The sequence below is a fragment of the Acanthopagrus latus genome, chromosome 22 (assembly GCF_904848185.1).
Source record: "Acanthopagrus latus isolate v.2019 chromosome 22, fAcaLat1.1, whole genome shotgun sequence".
NCBI classification, from domain to species: Eukaryota; Metazoa; Chordata; class Actinopteri; order Spariformes; family Sparidae; genus Acanthopagrus; species Acanthopagrus latus.
This window is the reverse complement of record NC_051060.1, coordinates 2424546-2446172: the sequence shown is the minus strand read 5'-3', so window position 1 is coordinate 2446172 and position 21627 is coordinate 2424546. Positions and strand designations below refer to the sequence as shown.

The window sequence follows — 21627 nt, the reverse complement described above, 5'->3', positions numbered from 1 at the left end:
ACTGTGTGCAGTCATTTGCAAAAAGTGTGAAGCTGACATTGTGCTTATAGTTGTGCTAATCTGGTCCGGAGTTTTGCTCCTTGAGTGTAAGGTTTTTATAATTGTGTACGACTTTTGATTTTAGTGTTTATGCAATCCAAAAAAACTATAAGGTTTTTTTGTTTTTTTTTTCACTTTTCACTCACGCAAGGGTAATCAATGCCACATATCAAACTGGTATCAGTCTTCTTATCTATTTCCCAAAATGTTGAACAATTCCTTTCAATTGCACTAAAAGTAAAAAATAAAATAAAATAAAATAAAATAAGCAGACAGAGGTTTACATGTACTTTTAATGTCAACGTTTTTAACAACACACATGAATATTTGCACAGAAACAGACACATTTTGCTACTCATTATAGAATGAACAGTTTCTTTGACAAGAATAATCAGAGAACAGCATTTTTTTTCACTATAGCTCTAAGTACAAATCTTGATTGCACATTAATTTTTGGTCAAATTAACAACATGGTGGGAAACAAGTGAACAATTTTGTTGTTGATCAAATGTCATTTTATCATCTTCTAAAAAAGGTTTTAATGAAAAAGGCTAATCTTTTTCATTTCATTTTTTTAGGAAACAATAATAGTGGGTGAATTCATTTTTTTCACGATCAAGTGCTTTGAACTGAATATCTTAGTCAAACCATCAAACCATTTTATTTCATTATTCACACGTAAAAACTAACTTACATCAAGCTCCTTTTATATTTGGTAACATTGACTTTCTTGTATTAAATTCAGTCAAAGTGCTATTAATATCTTTTGAGATCTTGTAGCTTGGCATTTGAAAAAAACCAATCCAAGGAATCTCAATGAGGGAGTCCAAAGCTCATCATGGCCAGCTGAATGTCCTACCAGTGATCTGGTAAAACTTCTGATTGAAGGGGTGAAAGAACCTCTGCAGTTTAGTCACCACCGATGGGTCCACCTCTGGATGGATGCGGCCCTTGCTGCCTGCCAGGCACTTGTTGAAGACAATGTTAAATCGCAGACAGTAAAATCCCCTGGTGGCATTGAAGTACAGGTTATACCGGGTGATCCTCGAGGGGAGGTTGAGGAAGCGCTCGACTAGCTGCAGCTCCGGCAGTGGGTCCGTGATAAGGCGGTCCCCATCCACAATGTGGAACTGCTCCACAGGAAAGTACTTCAGCCAGCGCTCCAGATGTTTGGTGTAGATGCTGGTCCGCACTGCTTTGTACTTTGTGTTCACCTCACAGGTGTTTGAGTCAATGGCCAAATTCTCAAACTTGTGGTAGGTCTTGTTTTTGCGTTCCTTGCCCTCTAGCACTTGTGTGTAGTCTGACACAGCTCTGGTGGTGGGCTCGCGGACAATGATCAGCAGCTTGATGGAGGAGTTCATCTTAAAGATGCGTTCGGGGACCTCCTCAGTGATGAAGTAGGCAGGGCTCTTCTCAATGGTAATCTGATGAGGGAAAGAGAAGGGCATTTTCTCTCTGTACCAGTCGATGCCCCGGGCATAGTTTTGGTCATTGTCAAAGAAGTGGATCTCCTGTGAGGCCTTGACCACTGCTGGATGCAGGTTGAGCATCTCCAGCAGGGCGCGGGTGCCGCCTTTGCGCACCCCAATGATGATGGCCTGAGGGAGTTGTTGGACAAGGTTGTGCAAGTGGATTTGCTCTTTAGTAGCATTGCCCTTGCGTAGTTCATGGAGCAGGCCACGCTTAAATTGCAGAGTACGGAGAGGAATCTGCTCTGGCTCAGGTGGGGGCAGTCTGCTCTCAATGGGGCAAATTGGCTGTAGCCTGAAAAGAAAAAAAACAGAAAACTGAACACAAAAAAATCATTCAAATGAACTCTTTGGCAGGTTACATTACTGATGCATAGGTTCCCTTGGAAACTTCTCAGTACAAAATATTTAGAAAGAACTAAACACATGTTTGCCTTGTAAATTAGGTTGACAATGCCAGTGTTGACTGACTGCATGTAATTTAATTGTTTTTAAAATAGCTTAAACTTAAGATTGAATGTTAGATTTTTACCCCCGCCAAGAACCCCCTTGCTCCTCAGAACAGCGTTACAAGCAGAAGGGATTGAAATCTCTCCCTGTGAAATGGAAAAACCCTTCAGGACCCTCATATTGCAACAGGAGTCAATGATGGTATTTATGTAAGTAGACACAACTGAAAAATGTGGTGATTTCTCCTGTGTTACTGTTGCTATCCTGGTATTATCACAATTCCATTTACAATTCATCTGATGGAGATTGAAGTGTGGATGCGTGCAGCTCCCTCACAGCTTCACACAATGCATCAAGTCATCAAATAAATAAGAACACTGATTCATTATCTGGACATTTGCAGTGCTTCATAGGCTAAAATTAGCATTTGCTGCCAGTCTGTACTGACTTAGAGAAGCAGCAACAACTTTATTATTTCGCATTACCATTTAAGAAATTAAAAAAATAAGATTATTACCCAAGTTAGTGTAAATAAAAGTATGTATTGTGACAGAGATTACTTACCTATCCAAGGTCCCAACCCTGGCCACAAGATAGAGGACACTTCCGATAGCAAGGCTGCCCAGAACAAAGAGCTTCTGTCTCAGCAATGCCTGCTGTTTGAATAGCATGGCCCTCCATCAATCTTCAGGACTGTGTCTTCAGCCTGCAGAACACATAAACCACTAATCACCAGGGGAAGAGAGGCAGCCTAATTTCTATTAACACACACTAAATCAAGTCTTACAAGTGATTAAGCCACAGTCACACATGCCTGAATAGTGCTGCAGTGCCATTAGAGAAAATGCTAACCCAACAACCATAATTTAGTTACATTTATTTATCTATTTCTGCCAAATCAAGGATTAGATTTATTCTAATGTACAGCTTTCCCAGCTTTCAGACAGGAACAATATAAATAATGATCATAAAAAAAGTTTTGGTATGAAATAAAATTGAAATGATCATTAGATATATCATAGTATTATATTATTTTACAATTAATTGGCATTTTTGTAGCAACGTTTAAAAATCCACTATTGGTCGACTTTCCCATTGAGATTTTTTGGTGAGTTAAGTATTTGCACTTTATTTTGAGTTGATGCAGGCAGCTGTTGAACCAACTTTAAACTACTTGACAAAGACTAAATAGCAAGCAAAACTGTCGACTGTCAAGTGAACATAGTGGAGTATTAAAGACTCTCAGGACAGGTGTTGGTGGAGACATAACTGAATAAAAGGAGAGTGACAATTAAACCTGAAAATAAACAACCCCAAATGGATCCTTATGTTATGTAGTAGGGATTAATCAATGTACCAAATTTTGCTATTAAAAACATGTTGCAATATTGTCATGAGACTGTGATGACATTTACACCTGGCGATTTAACAAAGCAAGGTATAATGCATTCTTCTATTGCTCTATGTCATTGTATTGTTATGTTTATGTTATGTTATGTTTATAATAAGTATTATATGCACAAAATTGACTTTCTTTAACCACTTTTTGGCCTTTGCTGAAATGCACTTTAGCTGCTGAATGCTCTCATATATTTTCTAGCAGATCACTTACTTTATTTCTCTGCCATCAAGTGCTAGGCAGCTATTGTGCAGCGATTTTACAGGTTTACACTGATTTTAATTGGAAATACTGTAGGTGCCTGTTTCTGCTTGTAACCACAATAACAAGAGCAGTGACAGTCACTCAAAACAATGAAGTTGCAGGCCTTAAAAAACAAACCAATCTGCTAAAGTTAGCAAAATTGCCCCATAGAGCAATGGGGCATAATTCATATTACACACAATCATTTGCTCTGGTGTTAATACGATATATTGACAAGTGCAGCTTTATTCTTTCAGAAAGTTTTAACTTCAGAACTAGTCAAAGCCAGCACCAAATCACTTCCAAATGAGACAAAATCATGCATGAAAAAAGATACACAGTCAAAAAATATCGTTTTTATACTATATAGAAAATAATGAGATATTCTCACAGAATTGATCTAAAGCCATTCTTCTTTTTAACCCCATCTATTGTTTAATAGAGGTCCCAGACCTTAAAGCATTCTTGTCTTGTTTACTTCTCGATCAATGAAAGGATGGATTCCACAATCAAGCCAAATTAAGTTGATGCTTATGGCTGTTTGACCTACAATGAAAATGAAAGAATTCATCTCTTTATCCAAGAGAGGGCACTACATCCTCTCATACAGATGATGTAAATGTTTGTCTCACTGTAATTAAAGAAAATTGTTTCTTTCAGTGTTTTGCAGATTAATAGCTGGGCCTTTCCTGCATCTACAGTCACACTACAGTGTGACTGGGAAAATCCCATTTTGGAATAACAAATCTATACAGAAGTCATAGCACTATAACAAAAGGACCAAGTGCACTCTAATCCAGCCTCTAAGTTGCCATTGTTCTACTGCCGACAGAGCAGATTGAATAGAGCATCTCATAAACAAGTAGAGAGAGCTTTTGACCTCAGTGTGACTGGAAAACATTTCACTCATATTGCCTAGTGGTGACTTCTGAAGGGAGACCAGCAATTTCACCAGTTTGATAAAGCGGAGGAATAATGCCAGTTGGCCAGAGGCCAGCCCTGCGTTTGTTGAGCCCCATTTAGAAAAGAAATGTTTTTCATTACAGCTTGTATCTCAGAGTGAGTCATTTATTTCATGAAAATCTTTTTTAAAAAAAAGGAACTGTCACATTATAAAACACAAGACGACAAAAATTAAATCATATTTGTGTCTATTGAGTATATTTATGCTCTTTTTTTCTTGCTGCTAAAGCCTTCTTTCTTCTGGTGTTACTGCTTATGGTGGCTAATGTTGGCTGAATGTTTTTCAAGATAAGATGTTGCTGCTGTGCAGCGGGCATAACTGTCAGTTTGCAGACCTCTCCACTTACTCTTGCTTTACTTTTATTGCTTTTCTGTATACACCAGTATCCCATAATGGAAGGCCTATTTATGCCATAAATGGCAGAAACATTGACAGAATATCAGTACACACTTTTGTCATGTTTCAGTTCAGTTGTCACTTCCTCCTTTTGTGGGATTTCCCACCACTTTTCAGCCTCAAAAGCCACCAACCTTTAAAGAATGACCCAGCAGACACCAGCACACAACTTACAGATATATGGGTCCATCTATTTTTTCTTTTGGATAATAACAACAAATATCAGGGAGTCCACAAGACTATATACACACAAGCTGGCTAACTCAGTGGTTTTCATCCACCCAGGGGGGCCCAGGAGTTATGACATGGTGGCGCGGCAAGGCTAAATAAAAATGACACATCGTTCTTCTGCACTGCTAGCTAGCAAATCAATGGACACATTTGTGAAAGGACTGCCAGGGTAACGTGATGCAGAAGATGAATCTACACCAAATGTCACAACTACCAAAACAAAGACAAGGAAATATGACGAGGCATATCTTGCCTCCGGCTTCACCAGAACTACGGTGGATAACGGGGAGAAACCACAGTGTACTGTGTGTCTTACAACATTTGTTTCTGACAGTATGAAGCTGAACAAGTTAAGACGCCACTTGGAGATTTCACATCCTGAACACAAAGAGAAGCCCACTGATTCCTTCAGAAAAAAACTACTCAACTGTCATGCACATCAGAGTGCGCCTTCTACAAAGACTGTATATTAATAGGATACATCAGATTCATTGATGGCAAAGATTTGAGGGAGGATTTGGTTTTCTGCAAATATGTAACTGCCAGAGCTACTGCAAATGAGTTGTTCTCAGAGGCTTGACATGTACAAAGGGGGGACCTGGAGAAAAAGTTTCGGACCCACTATGCTAACTAATTGACAAGCTAATGTCACAGGCAGTAAGACTGTTTTATCTTGGTTGTGCTATTTGTTTGTTTTTATATTTTATTGAGTTTTATATTGCCTGTTTTACTTGTGTTTTAATTGTTTATTGTGGAAATTTTTGTGCATGTGTTTGGATTTTATTTTTTGTACTGCCTGTGACCAGGCACCATTTTATTGATCAGCTACACCTGGGAGGTTCTGCCTTTGCCCCTATTTTAACAGCCACCAATCCAGGCCCAAGACAGCAGAGACACAGAAAAGAGAAACACAAGAGACACGCCAGAGAACACCAGGTCTGGTCGACAGAAATAAGAGGCCTAGTACAAGGGCGTAAGTATGCAAAGTGACATTTTCCGACGTGCCCTCTAATCGCAGTCTTCAGGTTTACCTGCATGGCAACACGTTTTTATATGCTGCCATTTGATTGGCTTTTTTTTCTTTTCAGACCTTCTTAGCAACTCTATTTCTAAAAAGCAACCAGCGACAAATTTAGCGACCTATTGAGATCATCAGGGGAAAGGCGAGAAATATGTTATATTGTAATTCACATGCTGCTCAGAGTCATCGCAGTCCACGGCTCCTCTGCAGCAGCGTCGGGTCTCTCCCCTCTCATGCAGCTGTGCAGGCGGCAGGCTGGTGTGTGTGAGGGCTGGCTGGGGCAGCAGGAGCGACACCTCAGCTGCTCACTCTGTGGATTTGAGACCGGATAGCTGCCGTTTACGGTTTTGATCTGTTAATTCCCTGACTTCTTAGTCTTTGGCGGTTCCACTGGTACTTTACTGGTGATAACCTTAAACTGCTGAGACTAGATCACGTTTGATCTTCTCTCTCTACCTTTTTCCAGATTAGGATGTTCTGCTATCTTGTAAAAATGTACATAGTTCGTTTGATCTTCTCCCTCCCTTTACTGTTTTTACTTCAGATATATTTGTCCCTGTAGTGAGCTGTGATTATGTGGTAAAGATTTCTCTATCAAGCTTTTATGGCTTAAAATAATCTCCCCCTCACTGCAACACAGCTCCGGTGTTGCCCCCTCACACGGACTGTCCGGCCCCTCAGTCAAAATGTAGTATTTTCATTTTTTTTATATATTGCTTTCAGTCTATGATGTGTTAAAACCCTAATGAACAGTTTTGGAAATTCCGAGTTTCCAGTGGTCCTTGAACCCATCACGCGCAGTACGTTATATCGTCAGTGCATCATCCTGCCACAAGGAGTAGCCAGCAGCTACATTTTCATTCACAATGGACATTTGCAAATGGTTGAAAAAGCCAAAAACTACACCGTCGGCGTCCCTGCAGCCTGGCAGCGGAGAGCCCGCCATCACACTCACAGCAGCAGTGCAGTTTACTGGAGGACCTCAGAATTGACAAGCCAGTTCAAGTTTGTCTCCAGCAGTTTCCAAAGAAACAACAGCATAATAATGACTGTAAATGGTCGTTTTCAGTTAATTGGTACAATGAGAGAGACTGGCTTGAATATTCGCAGCAAGTAGATGCTGCATTTTGTTTTCCCTGCAGGAAATTTGGAGGGAGTGACTCCGTTTTCACAAGAACTGGGTATGTTAATTGGAAGCATGCTAATGATAAGGCAAAGGGATTTAGCAGGCATAGTAACATTTCTTGTCTCAAACAAACTGCCACTGTAGGGTGACATGGATTCAGTCTATAGCAGAGATGAAGCGTGCAGCGGACTGTTTCTCACACTGTTTGATTACACACTGAGGCAAAACCAAGAGCTAGCAAAGGCTTTCAGTACAATTCCAAAAAACGCAACTTACACATCACATGATATTCAAAGTTACATCATTGAATGGATGAGCACGATCGTAACAGAGCAAATTGTTAAAGATGTTGGGGAGTCATGGTTTACACTCAAGGTGGGTGGAACTAAAGACCCAACAGGCAGTGAAAATGCCACGTTATGTAAACAAGGACTTAAAAGTGCAAGAGAGGCTGTTATCAATGCAGACAACAGGTAAGTGTGATGCCCGGTCATTCACTAATGTTGTGCTCAATGAACTATCAAATGCTGGTCTTGATGCAAACAAAATTCTCAGTGTTATGACGGAGCCAGCGTCATGTCGGGAAGAGAGAGAGGCATACAGAAGCTTGTTCAAAATAAGTTAAACAGAGAAGTGCCTTACATTCATTGTTTCAACCACCAATTGCATTTGGTGATCGTGTATGCTATTTCCTCACAGAGCGCAGTTGGGGATTTTGTTGACGTGTGCAATTCCCTTTATAAATTTCTGAAAAAGCCCACTGTAGCAGCACAGTACAAAGGAGAGAAGCTTAAAAGGCTGTTAGAGCAGCGATGGACTGGACACCTTGACACAGTGTCTGTGGTGCTGATGTGAAAAATGAAGCTGTTGGACTTCACAAGGCTATCACAGAACGGAGCTTCAAATTTCTCACCTATGCGATGCACAAAGTATTGGGGCAGATGGACCCAGCCAATCGGATGCTGCAAGCCGAAGAAACGGATCTAATCACTGCAGTCTGACTCATTCAAAGTGCCTCCTCTTGCATAGAGGACCTACGATCAGATACTGTGGGCTGACAGTGGGGATGCAGGTGATGGCGCGCCTGCTCCTCCAAAACGACAGTGGCAGGCCACCAGGAATCTTCAAGACTATGTGGTGAGTGAATGCCTTGGGCAGCGTGAAACAGACATTCAACAGGAGGAGTGCAAGCGGCTGTTTTTTGGCATCATCGACTCTATTCTAAATGAAATGGCTGCATGCTTCAGCGAGCGTAATGGGAAATACATGGCAGCTTTGAACGCTTTGGACCCCGTCAGTGAGAATTTCCTGGAGGCCAACAAAGTGAAACCACTACTGGATTTAACAAACACAGAAATGGTTGAGGCACAGTTCACAGTTGCACGGGAGTTTCTGAAAAACAGGTGCACAGACCAGGACGAAGAGAAAGTGACTTTGAGTCAACTTGTTGCAAAGGAGTACATGGTGTTCAGTGCCATGCCAGCGGTAATGACTGCATTCAAACACGCACTAACATTCGGGGCATCAACTGCTACGTGCCAAAACTCATTATCCACGTTGAAGAAGGTATCTACCGAGCACAGACTCTCGCCCGTCAACTGGTCTATAGTGTATTCAGTCCTCCTGTTAGGATAAGCTCAGCTTACTTGGACCATTAACAGAAGTGGTACAAAAAATAGTACCAGATATCAGGTTTTATCCATACTTTACCAATAGAAAAAACAAAACAGAATGGTTCCAAGCAAAGCGTACCATGCAGTGGAAATTAGGAACATGAGTCAGCCGTGTAATTGACCGGTAACCTGTCCAGGGTGTACTGTGTCTTTTACCCAATGTCACCTGGGGTCACCTCTGCAAATCTGCCAAGTTACAGGTATAGCTAATGGATAGATGGCTGACTTGCAAATGGGGTGGCAATGTACTGAGATGAATAACTTGATTGACCAAGAGGAAAGATCTTGTAGTGTCCAAAGTGAAATGGGTTAATCCTATGTGGACCATAAATGTGCTGTTGATATAATGGCAATTTATCAGGCTGTACCAATAAGTCTCTTAAGACTCTCCAGCTGATCCAGAATTCTGCTCAGCTTGTATGACACAAACTAATATTAGGGATCATATTTTTACCATATTAGCCTCGCTGCACTGGTTTCCTTTAAAATACAAAATCGAAGTTAAATCCTCCCCCTCAGATACAAAGCACTTAATGGCCGGGCACCAGCATATCTTAAAGACCTCATAGTACCCTATTACCCCCTTGAAAGAGGCACAATCTTTAGCTATCCTGCTCCTCTCCTGTGGAAACTGCTTCATGTATTGGTTTGGGAGATATACACCATTTTCTAAGTTAAAGAGTAAGCTTAAAACTTTCTTTTTTTGAAAATGCCTATAGTTAGGGCCTGCAGAAGTCCTTAGTTAGGCTGCGATAGGCTTAGACTGCCAGGGGACTTTCCATGATGCAGTGAGATCCTCTGTTTTATTCTCTATCTATACACATTCATATCCCATAATGCATGTTACTACTTGGCATCTTCCCCGGAGTCTCTGCTTTCTCATCTCAGACATAGCTGTTACTACTGTCATGGCCTTTGTACATCTGCTTTTTTCCCTCTACTGTTGCCAAGTGATTGCTCATGAAGGAAATGCTGGGTCTCTGTGAATAAATCAATCGAAGAGTATGCTCTAGACCTACTCCAATTAAAAAATTGTCATGAGTTAACTTGTGTTGTGAATTGACAACATACAATTTATTATTTAATTGATTGCTTTCCTTAAGAATTTTATATTTCTTGAGTTACAGTGGAAATATTTAATATTTATCTATTGAGGACAGACAGGAGATCCTCAAAACATGGATTTGTCATCATACATAATCACAGTTTATTTAGTTGTAATATGATTGCCTTTTTCAATCATGGACGAATATGTCGAAAATGTTGTTCAACCTTATTTTGCACTAGGGTGTCACAAAATGATAAAGAATCCCCTTCTGGGGATCATGGCATTTCATTGTAATCTGCTCTGCAGTTGACATGTTTATCCCTGCCACTAAACGGCGGGAAAAAAACAGAGATCCTATGTAATTGAGAGACTTTGATTGAATAATTTGACATGATAGATTGTATCATTATCCGGTTTGCCATGAGGAAATTCATGTAAAGATGTGTCTCAGTGACTTTACATGCATTTTAGGGCAGAATTTTTTCAATTTCTCTCATTTCAGCTGACCTCAAGCCATCATCCTGCTCTCCTCTATGTTTGCTACACTTAACACAGAGGTGAAATAAAAAGCAGGTAACCAGAGGTGGGTAGTAAAGTTGTACACTTAATCTTTTAGTTTTTTTGTGATAACATATACACACAATTTATCATTTAATATAGAATGGTGAAATATCACAGACAGAGCATTATGTCCTAACATACCTAAATACATCATTCAGCCATGTCTTTAGACTTATTGTCTTCATGTGTATGGACAGTGCTGGATATGGGGTCTCATAGCTGATTGTGATGGTAACTGGGACTTGGGACATCTGTAGTGGAATGACTGAACTTTAAGGACCTCGTAACATGTGGACATAAAATACTGTAGAAGACAGAACGTAAAAAGAAACTTTTTTATAATATTGTATAAAAATGTAACAGTTTGTGATCATACTTGAGCGATCCAGATTGTGAATATGATAGTTAATGTGGCAGACAATCTAATCAGGAAATGATGATTTGTTATTGAGAGAGATAGATACAGGTGTCTGTTCACTTGTTTACCTGATGAAATAATTCCAGTCAGATCCACATCAAACAATGCTCGGGGGAAAGGGTGCTAACGTTAATCTTTGTTTTAATTTTTGAAGTTACTCACTATTCAAGTAACATAACCCCACTCCCCCCCCTACATTTGTCTTGAATGATCAATCATACAGAAGCTCACAGCTTTGTGGGCTAATAGACTGAGAAATGATTAGAGACATGCTGACAGGCTTTCTTGTATGTAATTAAAACACCGGAAAGCAATGCAGTTTACAGGCCTGATAACAACTATAATTAGTTTCCAAATACTACAATGTGGAATATATCAACATGATAAAAAAGTGTCTATTTGTGGTGACACAGCACAAAAACTGGTTTAGTTATGAAGGCACTGGCTGTGCTGCACTAATAATCTGTAGTGCTCTGTTCTCATTTCTAAAAGATTGCACTAGGGAGTTGGTAAAAATAGGCTATTTTTGTAAGACACTATTGTTGGAATAGCAAAGCAGAGTAAAAGGTCTGTAGTATCGAACACACGCACACACACACAGTTAAGTGTGGTGCCTGGAGACCTTAAAAGGGACTCATGCCATATAGTTAAAGTAATTTGCTGTCACTTTCTTTCCATCAGTTGGCCGCTGCTTTTTTAAGCAGGATTGTGAATATAGAGGAGTTTCTGTGTGAATAGTTAAATGACCAGCCATATGAATACATTTCTAATATTCACTCATTTCATTCCTGTATTCCTGTCATCTTTATCAGATACAGCTAGCTTTTATTTGGAAAGTGTAACCAGACATTGCTTACTATGTATGTATGTATTTTTGCCAAAGTAAGCCCTTCATGGGTAGACTGACAAGACAAGGAATAATAAATTCTCATTAAAGCTTAAAGCTGGGGTTGGTCAGTGTGTTCAGAAGCATTCTTTATCATATTTGTCTAAAATCTCTCAGCGTACAGCAGCTTGCTCTGACAAACAGAGCAAGAAAGGGAAGACCGAACTGGAGATGGTCACAAACAAAAACAAGTTGAATAGCTCAAGAGGTGAAACGAGAGTCCACATTGAAAAAGCTGTTCAACGATGGCGACAACTGATGGATTTGAAGGCCTGAAAATGGACGCCATGGTAGCTGTGTCTCTGTTGGATGGGTAAGAAGCTGGTTTGTTTTGGTTGGGGGGAAATGTACTATTACTCTACATTATGTAGTCAACGTTGCAAACATTAGCTCCTGTGTTTGTAACGGGTATGGAGTGAACCCAATAGCAGCACAGATGAACCAGGTATTCGTTTTACACAGATTTTATTCAGCAGGTCATCATCAGGTGAAAGCAGGAACAGGCCAAGAGACAACCAGCCACAGGCAGACGAGGAACAGAAAACAGGCAGGCAAACTCGTGGTCAGGGACAGAGGGCTGGTGAATTTACCGGGGCAGAGACGAAAGGCGATGGTCAGAGGCAAGTTGGGTCGATACCAGGTCAGCAATCCGGGAAAAAGTGCTGGAGAGTCAGGCATGACACCTGACATAGAACGGTCTCCAACATCCTGAACAGGCGGGGGCAAGGTGCAGGTCCCTGGACGAGCTGACTCATTAGCTGGCTGGTCGGGGTGTTGCCAATGAAAATTGGTCATGAGGGTGGAGTCTACAATATGGCGAGCAGGAACCCAGGACCTTTCCTCTGGACCATAACCCTCCCAGTCCACAAGGTACTGGAGACCTCTATCCCGCCGGCGAGAGTGAATCAGGCGCCGTACTGCATACACCGGACCACCATTGACGATACGTGGAGGGGGAGGTGGTGGTGCCGGAGGGACCAAGGGACTGTTGTGAACTGGGACAACCAGGATGAGGGGTTCTGGGAGGCCATGCACCGTAGGGCAGTTTCCAGTTCTTGGTTCATGCGCGCAGTCTGTCCATTGCTCTGGGGGTGGAATCCAGAGGACAGACTGGCAGTGGCCCCCAGCAGACTGCAGAACTCCCTACAAAACACAGACGAAAACTGGGGACCACGGTCCGACACCACATCCATGGGAAGGCCGTGCAGGCGAAATACATGGAGCAGGACCAACTGAGCAGTTTCTTTAGCAGTGGGGAGCTTGGAGAGAGGTATAAAGTGGACCATCTTGCTGAAGCGGTCCACGATGGTCAGGATAACAGTGTGGCCATCAGAGGTGGGAAGACCAGTAACAAAGTCCAACGATATGTGGGACCATGGGCGATGAGGAACAGGAAGAGGTTGAAGCAGCCCGGCAGGTGGCTAGCGGGAGGATTTGTGTTGATTGCAAGTTGGACAGGGTTCAACGAATTCCTGGATGTCTTCCTGCAAGGTGGGCCACCAGAAACGTTGGAAAAGGACAGAAGAGCTTGGAGGAGTGGGCCCACAGTAGCACATCTGACCTCAAGGCTGGAGGGACGAAAAGGCAGTTAGATGGGCAGGAGCCGGGACCCAGCTGTCCTTCTGTGGCTGCTCTCACCCTCTCCTCTATGTCCCAGGTCAATGTGGCAACAAGGCAAGACGTAGGAAGGATGGACTCAGGTTTCTCATCAGAATCCTCTGTCCTCTGGAACTGGTGGGAAAGGGCATCGGGCTTAACATTGCGGGACCCTGGACGGTAAGAGAGGGTGAAGTTGAAATGAGCAAAAAACAGGGACCAGCAGGCCTGACGAGAATTGAGTCTTTTGGCGGAGCGTATATACTCCAAATTCTTGTGATCGGGGGACAGGCGCTGAGAGAAGAAGGCACAGGGATGGAACTTATGGTCAGTACCAGAGCGCTGAGACAAGACGGCCCCCACCCCAACATCTGAGGCGTCTACCTCGACCACAAACTGCCGCTCAGAGTCAGGCATCAGGAGGATGGGTGATGATGTGAACCTATCCTTGAGGATTTTGAAGGCTGCTGCAGCTGGAGGTGACCACTGGAAGGGCACTTTGGAGGAGGTCAGGGCTGTGAGAGGGGCTGCCATGGAGCTGTAGCAGCAGATGAGAGGCGATGGTCAGAGGCAAGTCGGGTCAATACCAGGTCAGCAATCTGGGAAAAAGTGCTGGAGAGTCAGGCATGAGGGTGACGACAATCTGGCAAAGAGTGAGTGGAGTGAGGCTGCATGTATACTGGCTTGATTGGAGATGGTGAGCAGGTGAGAGCAGCAGGTGAAGACTGTTAGACTGATGAGGGGTGTGGCTGAGCAGCAGAGCAGGGGAGGAGCAGAGCAAACTGTGACAGTGTTAGTGTTCTTAGCGACTTATTCCGGTCATTCAAAGTACAGTCAACGTGATACATAATATGCCACGATGGTTAATGTCCCACAACATTTATAAGAAGAATTGCAATATTTTGTTAACCTGTCCATTAGTATTGTTTAGTTGGTTGACTCAGAGTTTCTGCAATCAGTTGGTCAATGGTACCCATCCAACAGTCTTTCAATGGCATAACAGTCTCAAGCGGCACATGCCGTCATGTATCGGTGGAATACCAGCAGATTAACAGTTTGGATATTAGCCAGACAAGCTGTATGTGAGAGGTGGACTAATTCTTTTGTGCTACACATGTGAAAGGCCAAGTCACTTACGAGAAGAAGTCCAAAGTTGGAAAACTATGATAACTGTCCATTATGTATTTAATTCCTGATAGTTCAAAGACAGTATATTAGAATAGCAGTATATCTGCTGGCTCATCTTTTATTTCTTGGGAAAAAAAGAACAAATAGAATAATATACATTTGGCTCTTTTTAAGTTAAAAAAAAAAAAAAAAAAAAAACACTCTCCAAAGTTGGATGGAGACAGACAGACAGATAGCAGCAGCAGCGTACTGTTACTCCTACTGTTGGATTTGTGTCAGCTGGGGACATTGTGGCATGAGGAGAGGAGGACACAGAGAGAGGGCAGAGCATTGATGAATAATTCACCACTGTGTGCTTTTTTATTGTTATTGATCTTTGCTTATGCACAAGGGAAGGATTCTTCTGTTCAGCTTGGCGCTCCGCCCTCTGCTGACCTCTGCTCAACTCTATCAAACCAGGGGCCCATTTTGTGATATTACACCTCCATTATTTATCACCTGCCTCTGCAGATCGCTTTGTCTCCAGCTGTACTATGGCATCCTGTTATCCATGGCACGTGTGTGTTTACAAGAAACACCCTCAGACACAGGTGTGCATTTAAACATGTATCTCCTTTATGCCCTGCCACTACCCAACTGCCCATATCTGAATCTAAGTAACTTAATCCATACTTCAAAGTGTTCCTGTACGTGCACGTGAATATGGGACGTGCACTGGCAAGCATGCACAATGTAATGTCCTTTTTAACAGCGTGAACTGTATGTTTTTTTTAGCTATTCCAAAGAAAGGAAAGGACATTGTTGCCTTCATCCTTACTAGTTAATTGTAGCTTTTTGTTTGTTTGTTTTTTTTGAACAAAGAGTTATAATTGTTATGATTGGACTTGGTGGTGGCTTGTCTGAGGCCTATTTTCAGTGCTTTTTGATTCAGCGGTACTTGGTGAGGCTGGGCGTGGCAATGCTGCTGGTCAGAGCTGTGCTGGTACACACCTGCAGCATACTGAGTGTAATCAGCTCGTGTACCCAGACCTTCCGTCTGCACGCTGCTAGATTATTGTTGCCAGCTCCAGTGGTGCAAGATCTCTCCCTGAATCTCTAGAATCAATGCATTTCATAAGCTTTCTTTCGTTTACTCGCCAGCATTTTAATCCTGCCTTCCTCTTCTTTCAGTGTGACCGGACCATTCCTGTGGAGCAACTCTTCTACCACATGCCACCCAGCACCTCTGCCAGCTCTCACAACCCTGATTGCCAGAGCCTGCCTCCTGTGTAACCGTGAGTCTCCACCTGCACCACCCTGGGAGCCACTGGCCTGCCCTCGAGCTCACCATCTCTTCCTACCAGCAAAAACCTTTTGTGGTCAAACACTCACCTCTCAAATTCACTACTGGTTTGGCATCAACTTTTGGGTCCACTGGGTGTATACTCCATCTGATACAATAATTTGAGTTAATAACATATTATGATATATATTTGATAATGTATACATATTCTTATGGTAAAATATAATTATGAGGTAAAAAGTCACAGTGCACAAAGCTTGGACATGTCACAATTCAAAGTAATGTAGGTTAATAATCTGTTGGCTCAGGTCCTAAGCGCAATTATGGTTTCTGTTCCTGTGCTGTAACTCTAAAGCTACTAGTTTTGTGTGTGCAGGTCAGATGAAATGCGGCCCCAACCTAACCAAGTATTTTTGGGTGATCTCAAGTATGTCCTTAGTGTATCTTTGGCAAATTCATATCTGTACTTCGAGCTGTCCACTTCTGATTGGCTCACTCTCAGAAGTTCATACCAAGTGTGAAAAGTGACAAAAACAATGGGCTGAAACTATAAAGCTCCATGAAGCCAAGACGCTACAAATTTAGCTGGTAATCTAAACCGGTAACCAATTCTACACTGTTGGTTATTTGATACAATGTAATTCTAAGAAAAACATTTTTTTATCGTTGAATTTAGTTCATATTTAAGCTTTTTAAATATTTACTTAATTGCCTGACTTCCCAAAGGCAGGCGATAATAATTCACCCTGCCAATATTACATGCCACAAATCTTCTGGCAGTCCCCGGTGTGATTTATAAACTCTCACAGCATGATGACAACTGTCACAACAGACAGATATCAACATGATTAGCTCTCTGGCTCTGCAGCTGTGAGAACAGTTGACCCTTGTTGTGATTTTTTTTTTTTAATCCCTGGACATAGGAGACTAATTACTACGTCTAAGAATGAGCCTGTGAGTTGTCTCTGTGACCTTCAAGCACCAAATCAGACAGCAATCATACACTTTGAGACAGCAGACATATCAGATACATCCCCACAAGATTTGTGCTTTTTTTTCAAGGTCCTGTGTGTAATGTGCACTTACTCCCATTTTAACAAGCAAGTTCTATACACAACACAAATAAGAGCGCGCGCACACACACACACACACACACACACACACGCACCCAATACACAAAGACAAACACAAAGACACTCTTTGAGAAGTTCAGATGAATGACAGATGTGTCCTCACAGAGCTGTGAGAACATACAGCTGAGCACATATCACTTCAAACATTATTCTGTCATCATGACCTTCTCTTCTCTTTACTTTCAGTTTTTGAGTAGATGCCACAAGGGCATGAAAAGAATTCCCAAAGTAGGCCAGTGTTGAGTAGAAATGAAAATGGCACTTGACAGCATCATGTGTTGAAATTAACCTGAGGATCTTTTTCATTTACATTCTGATCTAAAAACAATTGTATTTTATATTATATATCCTAATCATAGGTGTACATTAAAAAATGACACAGAAAACACAATAAAAAACAAATGCTTAATATTCACTAAGAAAAGGAATCTTTCCAACTCATTTCCACCTGGTATAAGCATTAGCCTGGAAATCTCAGTCTTGATAAGTAAAAATCATGTAATGACATCATCCACGTGACCCCTGGTCTGGGTTCGTTTTAAATTAGATGAAAATGTATTAATAGGTGAATCAAAATTATGTGCTGGTGCACCTAAATAAAAAAGGTAGGCACACTTGTGCAACCAATATAAAAAGTCCTTTGAGAAGTTTCCATATGGTCCTGGAAATAAAGGTAAAACAATAATTGATGTTATTGGTGTCTTACGTTAAGCTGCTTGTGTGGCTGTATTCTGTGACTTTGTGCCTAATAAATGAGAGAGTGAGATACAACTGTTTATTACATCTGATAAGCACCAGCAGGAATCAGTGCTCATAAACTATAGCTCTAAAAAGATAACTGTCGCCTGCAAACATACTTTATTTCTGTTTGCACAAAACAAAACTTGTGCATTCCAATAACAATCTGTATGCAGTATTATTATTATTATTATTATTATTATTAGTAGTAGTAGTAGTAGTAGTAGTAGTAGTAGTAGTAGTAGTAGTAGTAGTAGTAGTTACAATGACACAGTGGTTTTAGCAGACCGGAGCCACCAAAGTGTCGGTATTTGACAACCTGAGTATGAGACAAAGCAATTCAGTCTCTCAATTGATTAAATTAGAGTTAAAGCCTTGCTTTAATTGTCCACCTTTTTGCACATGCACGGGCTTGCTTGGCCTCTCTGTTTTCTCTTCTCTCTCCATGTGTCTGCTTTGTTGACAGTATGTTAACTGAGGCTGCCCAAAAAATTTAGATTAGGGATTTTTTTCACTCATAATTCAGTTTTCATAACAGCTGATAAACCATGTATTGAGCCGGATTGTCTTTAATAATTTAGCCTATCAATAAGACAAAAAAACAACATACTGTACTGTAAACCCAGATTTTGTTTCTAATTAAACTTACAAGTAATCATTCTTATTCTTTTATGTTTAGTCAAAACCTGCTGTCATTACTAAACAACATTAGTTTAGTTTAGCTGAAAGCTTCATTACACTAATCAGGTTTAGCAGAGATAACGTGGTATATTTTCTTTCACAAGAAAGGGGAGGGGGCTACTTCAAAAACCTGCCTGGTCACGAGACAAGACCAGCGTCTTGTAATGTGCGTCCAAGGGGCTCTAAACCTGGTGGGACGAGCACAGGCATCAGCAGCAGACGGTACCCTGACCAGGAAGCAAACTTACCCCAAGTCGATAAAATAACTATTGAAGCCTAGTTATCATTGTGGGAATTTCAAATAACCAGAAGCTTGCAGATAATTTGTTGACACAGCTTTTTTTTTTCCTAATGTTACTGTTTGAACCTGCACATGGTGTTAATACATGCTGATTGCAAACACTAGCTAATGTCCACTCAAAAAAGTGTCAGCTGAATGTTAAAGTTAGCTTAGTGTTAACAGTCTGAGGACGGCTCACATGCCTGCGAGTTTGCTGGACTGTATCATTTATAACCGTCTTTTTATGCAATAGAAAAGCGATTCAACCGCTGTCAGGGCAAAGAAGTGTAGCAGGCGCTGTGGACGTGTTTATGTTGCAGCGCACTGATCCACTCGACCCGTCCTTAGCCGCTCTCTTTTTCCCTCTCACTCACTCACTCTCATGCTTGTTTACATGCTGGTTTTCTCTGTAACACAGGCGTCGTTTTGGTTCTATTACCTTATTGTATTTAACAGTGACATTGTTGTGCTGAGTAGCTGAGCAAAACATTTTCTTGTTTTCTATTTTTACAGATCCTTGTGGTGTGAGGATGCTGTAAGTATTGCGAGTTTATGTGTAAGAAAAGGGGTTACCTTTTAAAACATTATCGGTTAAAACACAGAAACTATGGTAGAACTGTCCCATTTCCCTGTTAGATGATGATACTTTTCATTTAAGCATCAACATTTCAAATCATATAAAAAGGAAATTCATGGATGTTTTTCAGCACTACTTTGCAGATGGCTTAGCTGCCTTGTATAGTTCAGTTGATTTAAGTTCAGTTTGTTTGGTTTTTTTTCCACTGTATTTTTCAGGTGTTCGTGGAGTTCAGCAGGATTGTGGGCAAGAACACCAAGCAGGAATTCTATGAGAGCATCAGTTGGTACAGTCCTCGTCTCCTCGAGTTATTTCGAAGAGAGGGAATGTTGGACAGTTGTTGACACAGACCAATGTAGGTCCATACACATTATGTACTTTGCATTGTTTTTCACAGGTTTCGTAAAAAACATCATATCACAATGCTACTCTTTTACTTGTATAATTCAATCCAAACATTGCTTGGTTTGTTAAAGCTTTCTTATAGATCATTATGTGTTTTTCATTTTAGCTATCTAGTACTATGTTTGATTCCCAAAGGACTACAGAGCCAACTGTGATCCAGACACAGGTGCTCAGAGGGTTCGACCCCACAAACTTCTTCAAAGCAGGCTTTGTTCTTGCTTTCTTATAATTTTCACCATTATTTAGTTTTCACCATGACACTCTAATATTGATTAAAGTTGTTTTTCCAATGAGTAAATCTAATGTAATTATTGTCTTCTTCTGTAATTCTTTATTAAGGAATCTGATGATGATGATTCTTTCATGACCTTGACATCAGGATACTTCTCACTGAGTGTGAAGGTGCTGTGCTCACATCTTCCCAGCATCTCAGTTTAGCCTTCATAAAAATCTTCATTGAGGGAGAAGTCGTGATGGGAAACATTCAAGATCTGCCAAAAGCAATGTGCATTCTGTTTGGACTCGCATATGCACTTCATCTTAATTACCCCAAGACTCTGAAGCTCACATTTCAGTTCATCCAACAGGTATCGCTCTTTAGGCCACACTGACCTAAAGCTGAAGCTACAGACTTTGAAAAATCAGCTTACAATGTAAATAGATGTCAAGTCTACTGTGAGAAGCTGTTGACTACATTTTTTTTTTTTGCCACACCAGTAAAACACTTTCTGACCTGTGGGGTAAACCTTTTAATTTCTGTAAAACAAGCAGATGAACAGACACACGTAAAATGCAGACACACACACATACAACAGACACGTTCAACACCCACACACAATACACACAAAAAACACAGACACATACAACACCTACACATAACACTGACACTCATACACACCTACACACGCTAACTGCTTTGGAAGTGTGCTTAAGGATGTGACTTGTGTGAAAATTAAAACTGAGAGGAGTTGTAGCAGAAGGACATTATTGTTTCAGTTCTTCATCAGTCTGTACTGTAGATATTGTTCATTCTCTGGCCTTCCTTCATTTAGGCAGATGAAACAGATCTTGTTTGTACATTTGAGTGGGATTTTTTGTGAATTTTGATTTGTTTATGGATTTACCATTGATGCATTGGAGCATTAAGAGGTGTTCCTTTTTTCCATACAATTTAACTGAAACAATGTTTTATACCATATTTAAAATAAATAAATAAATAAATCCAAATCTAATCAAATTAGAGGAAAATACAGTAATTGTTATAAATGATTAGTAGCAATAACAAGTCACAATAACTAGTTTTATCTAATGATTTTGAGTACACACTACTAATAAATATAACTACTAGACTTTAAGCTTCTTTGTTAATGCAACTTCACATTTAGTTTCAGCCTGTGTAAAAAGTTAGGGTTCCATGTTAATACAACTTTATATATGTCTAGTTTCAGCTTGTGTAAAAACTGAAGTGGTACAGAGAAACAGGTTTCCACGTGATTAGCGAGTGAAGTCAACTAAATCGGTTAAGAGCAGTGCCGGCCCAAGCCTTTTGGGGGCCCTAAGCAGAATTTGATTTGGGGCCGCCCTCCAACCACTGCAGAGTCACCTGTGCAATTATTGACACAAATGAATTGGCTTATTCATTCATTCATTTATGTCACTTCTTCATTAATTCATTTAATATGTCAATAAATAAATAAATAATATTCTTGATTGGGGTTCCCCTGGTGGCCAGACATAGCAACATCCAGGCTTTGATGAATAGACTGTATTTTATATTTGTAAAAGTATACAAGGAAAGCTGGGGGAGACGACAACCAGCCAGCTCCCTGTTCTGTTTTCTAGCAGAACAGCAAACAATGCTTTCAAAATATGTAACAGGA

At 40.9% G+C, this 21627-nt stretch overlaps 1 protein-coding gene and 1 long non-coding RNA gene across 4 annotated transcripts in view; one reads left to right on the top strand and one right to left on the bottom strand.

Annotated features, from left to right (window-relative positions):
- Positions 1-322: 322 nt before the first annotated feature.
- LOC119013124 (heparan sulfate glucosamine 3-O-sulfotransferase 5) overlaps positions 323-21627 on the bottom strand; it is a 91863-nt gene continuing 70558 nt past the window's right edge. For 2 of the 3 annotated variants that reach the window (XM_037087510.1, XM_037087509.1), the window contains 2 exons: positions 2526-2667; positions 323-1806 (listed from right to left, as the gene is read on the bottom strand). In XM_037087510.1, the coding sequence (XP_036943405.1) occupies positions 876-1806; positions 2526-2632 (1038 nt within the window). In that variant the 5' untranslated portion in view covers positions 2633-2667 and the 3' untranslated portion in view covers positions 323-875. Of the gene's footprint in view, positions 1807-2525; positions 2668-16022; positions 16060-21627 lie in introns of those variants that run through there. The other variant, XM_037087511.1, reaches the window with a different exon arrangement.
- On the top strand, positions 15745-19874 carry LOC119013125. Its single transcript, XR_005072695.1, has 3 exons — positions 15745-15925; positions 19279-19300; positions 19561-19874. It is a non-coding gene; the product is annotated as an uncharacterized LOC119013125 (long non-coding RNA).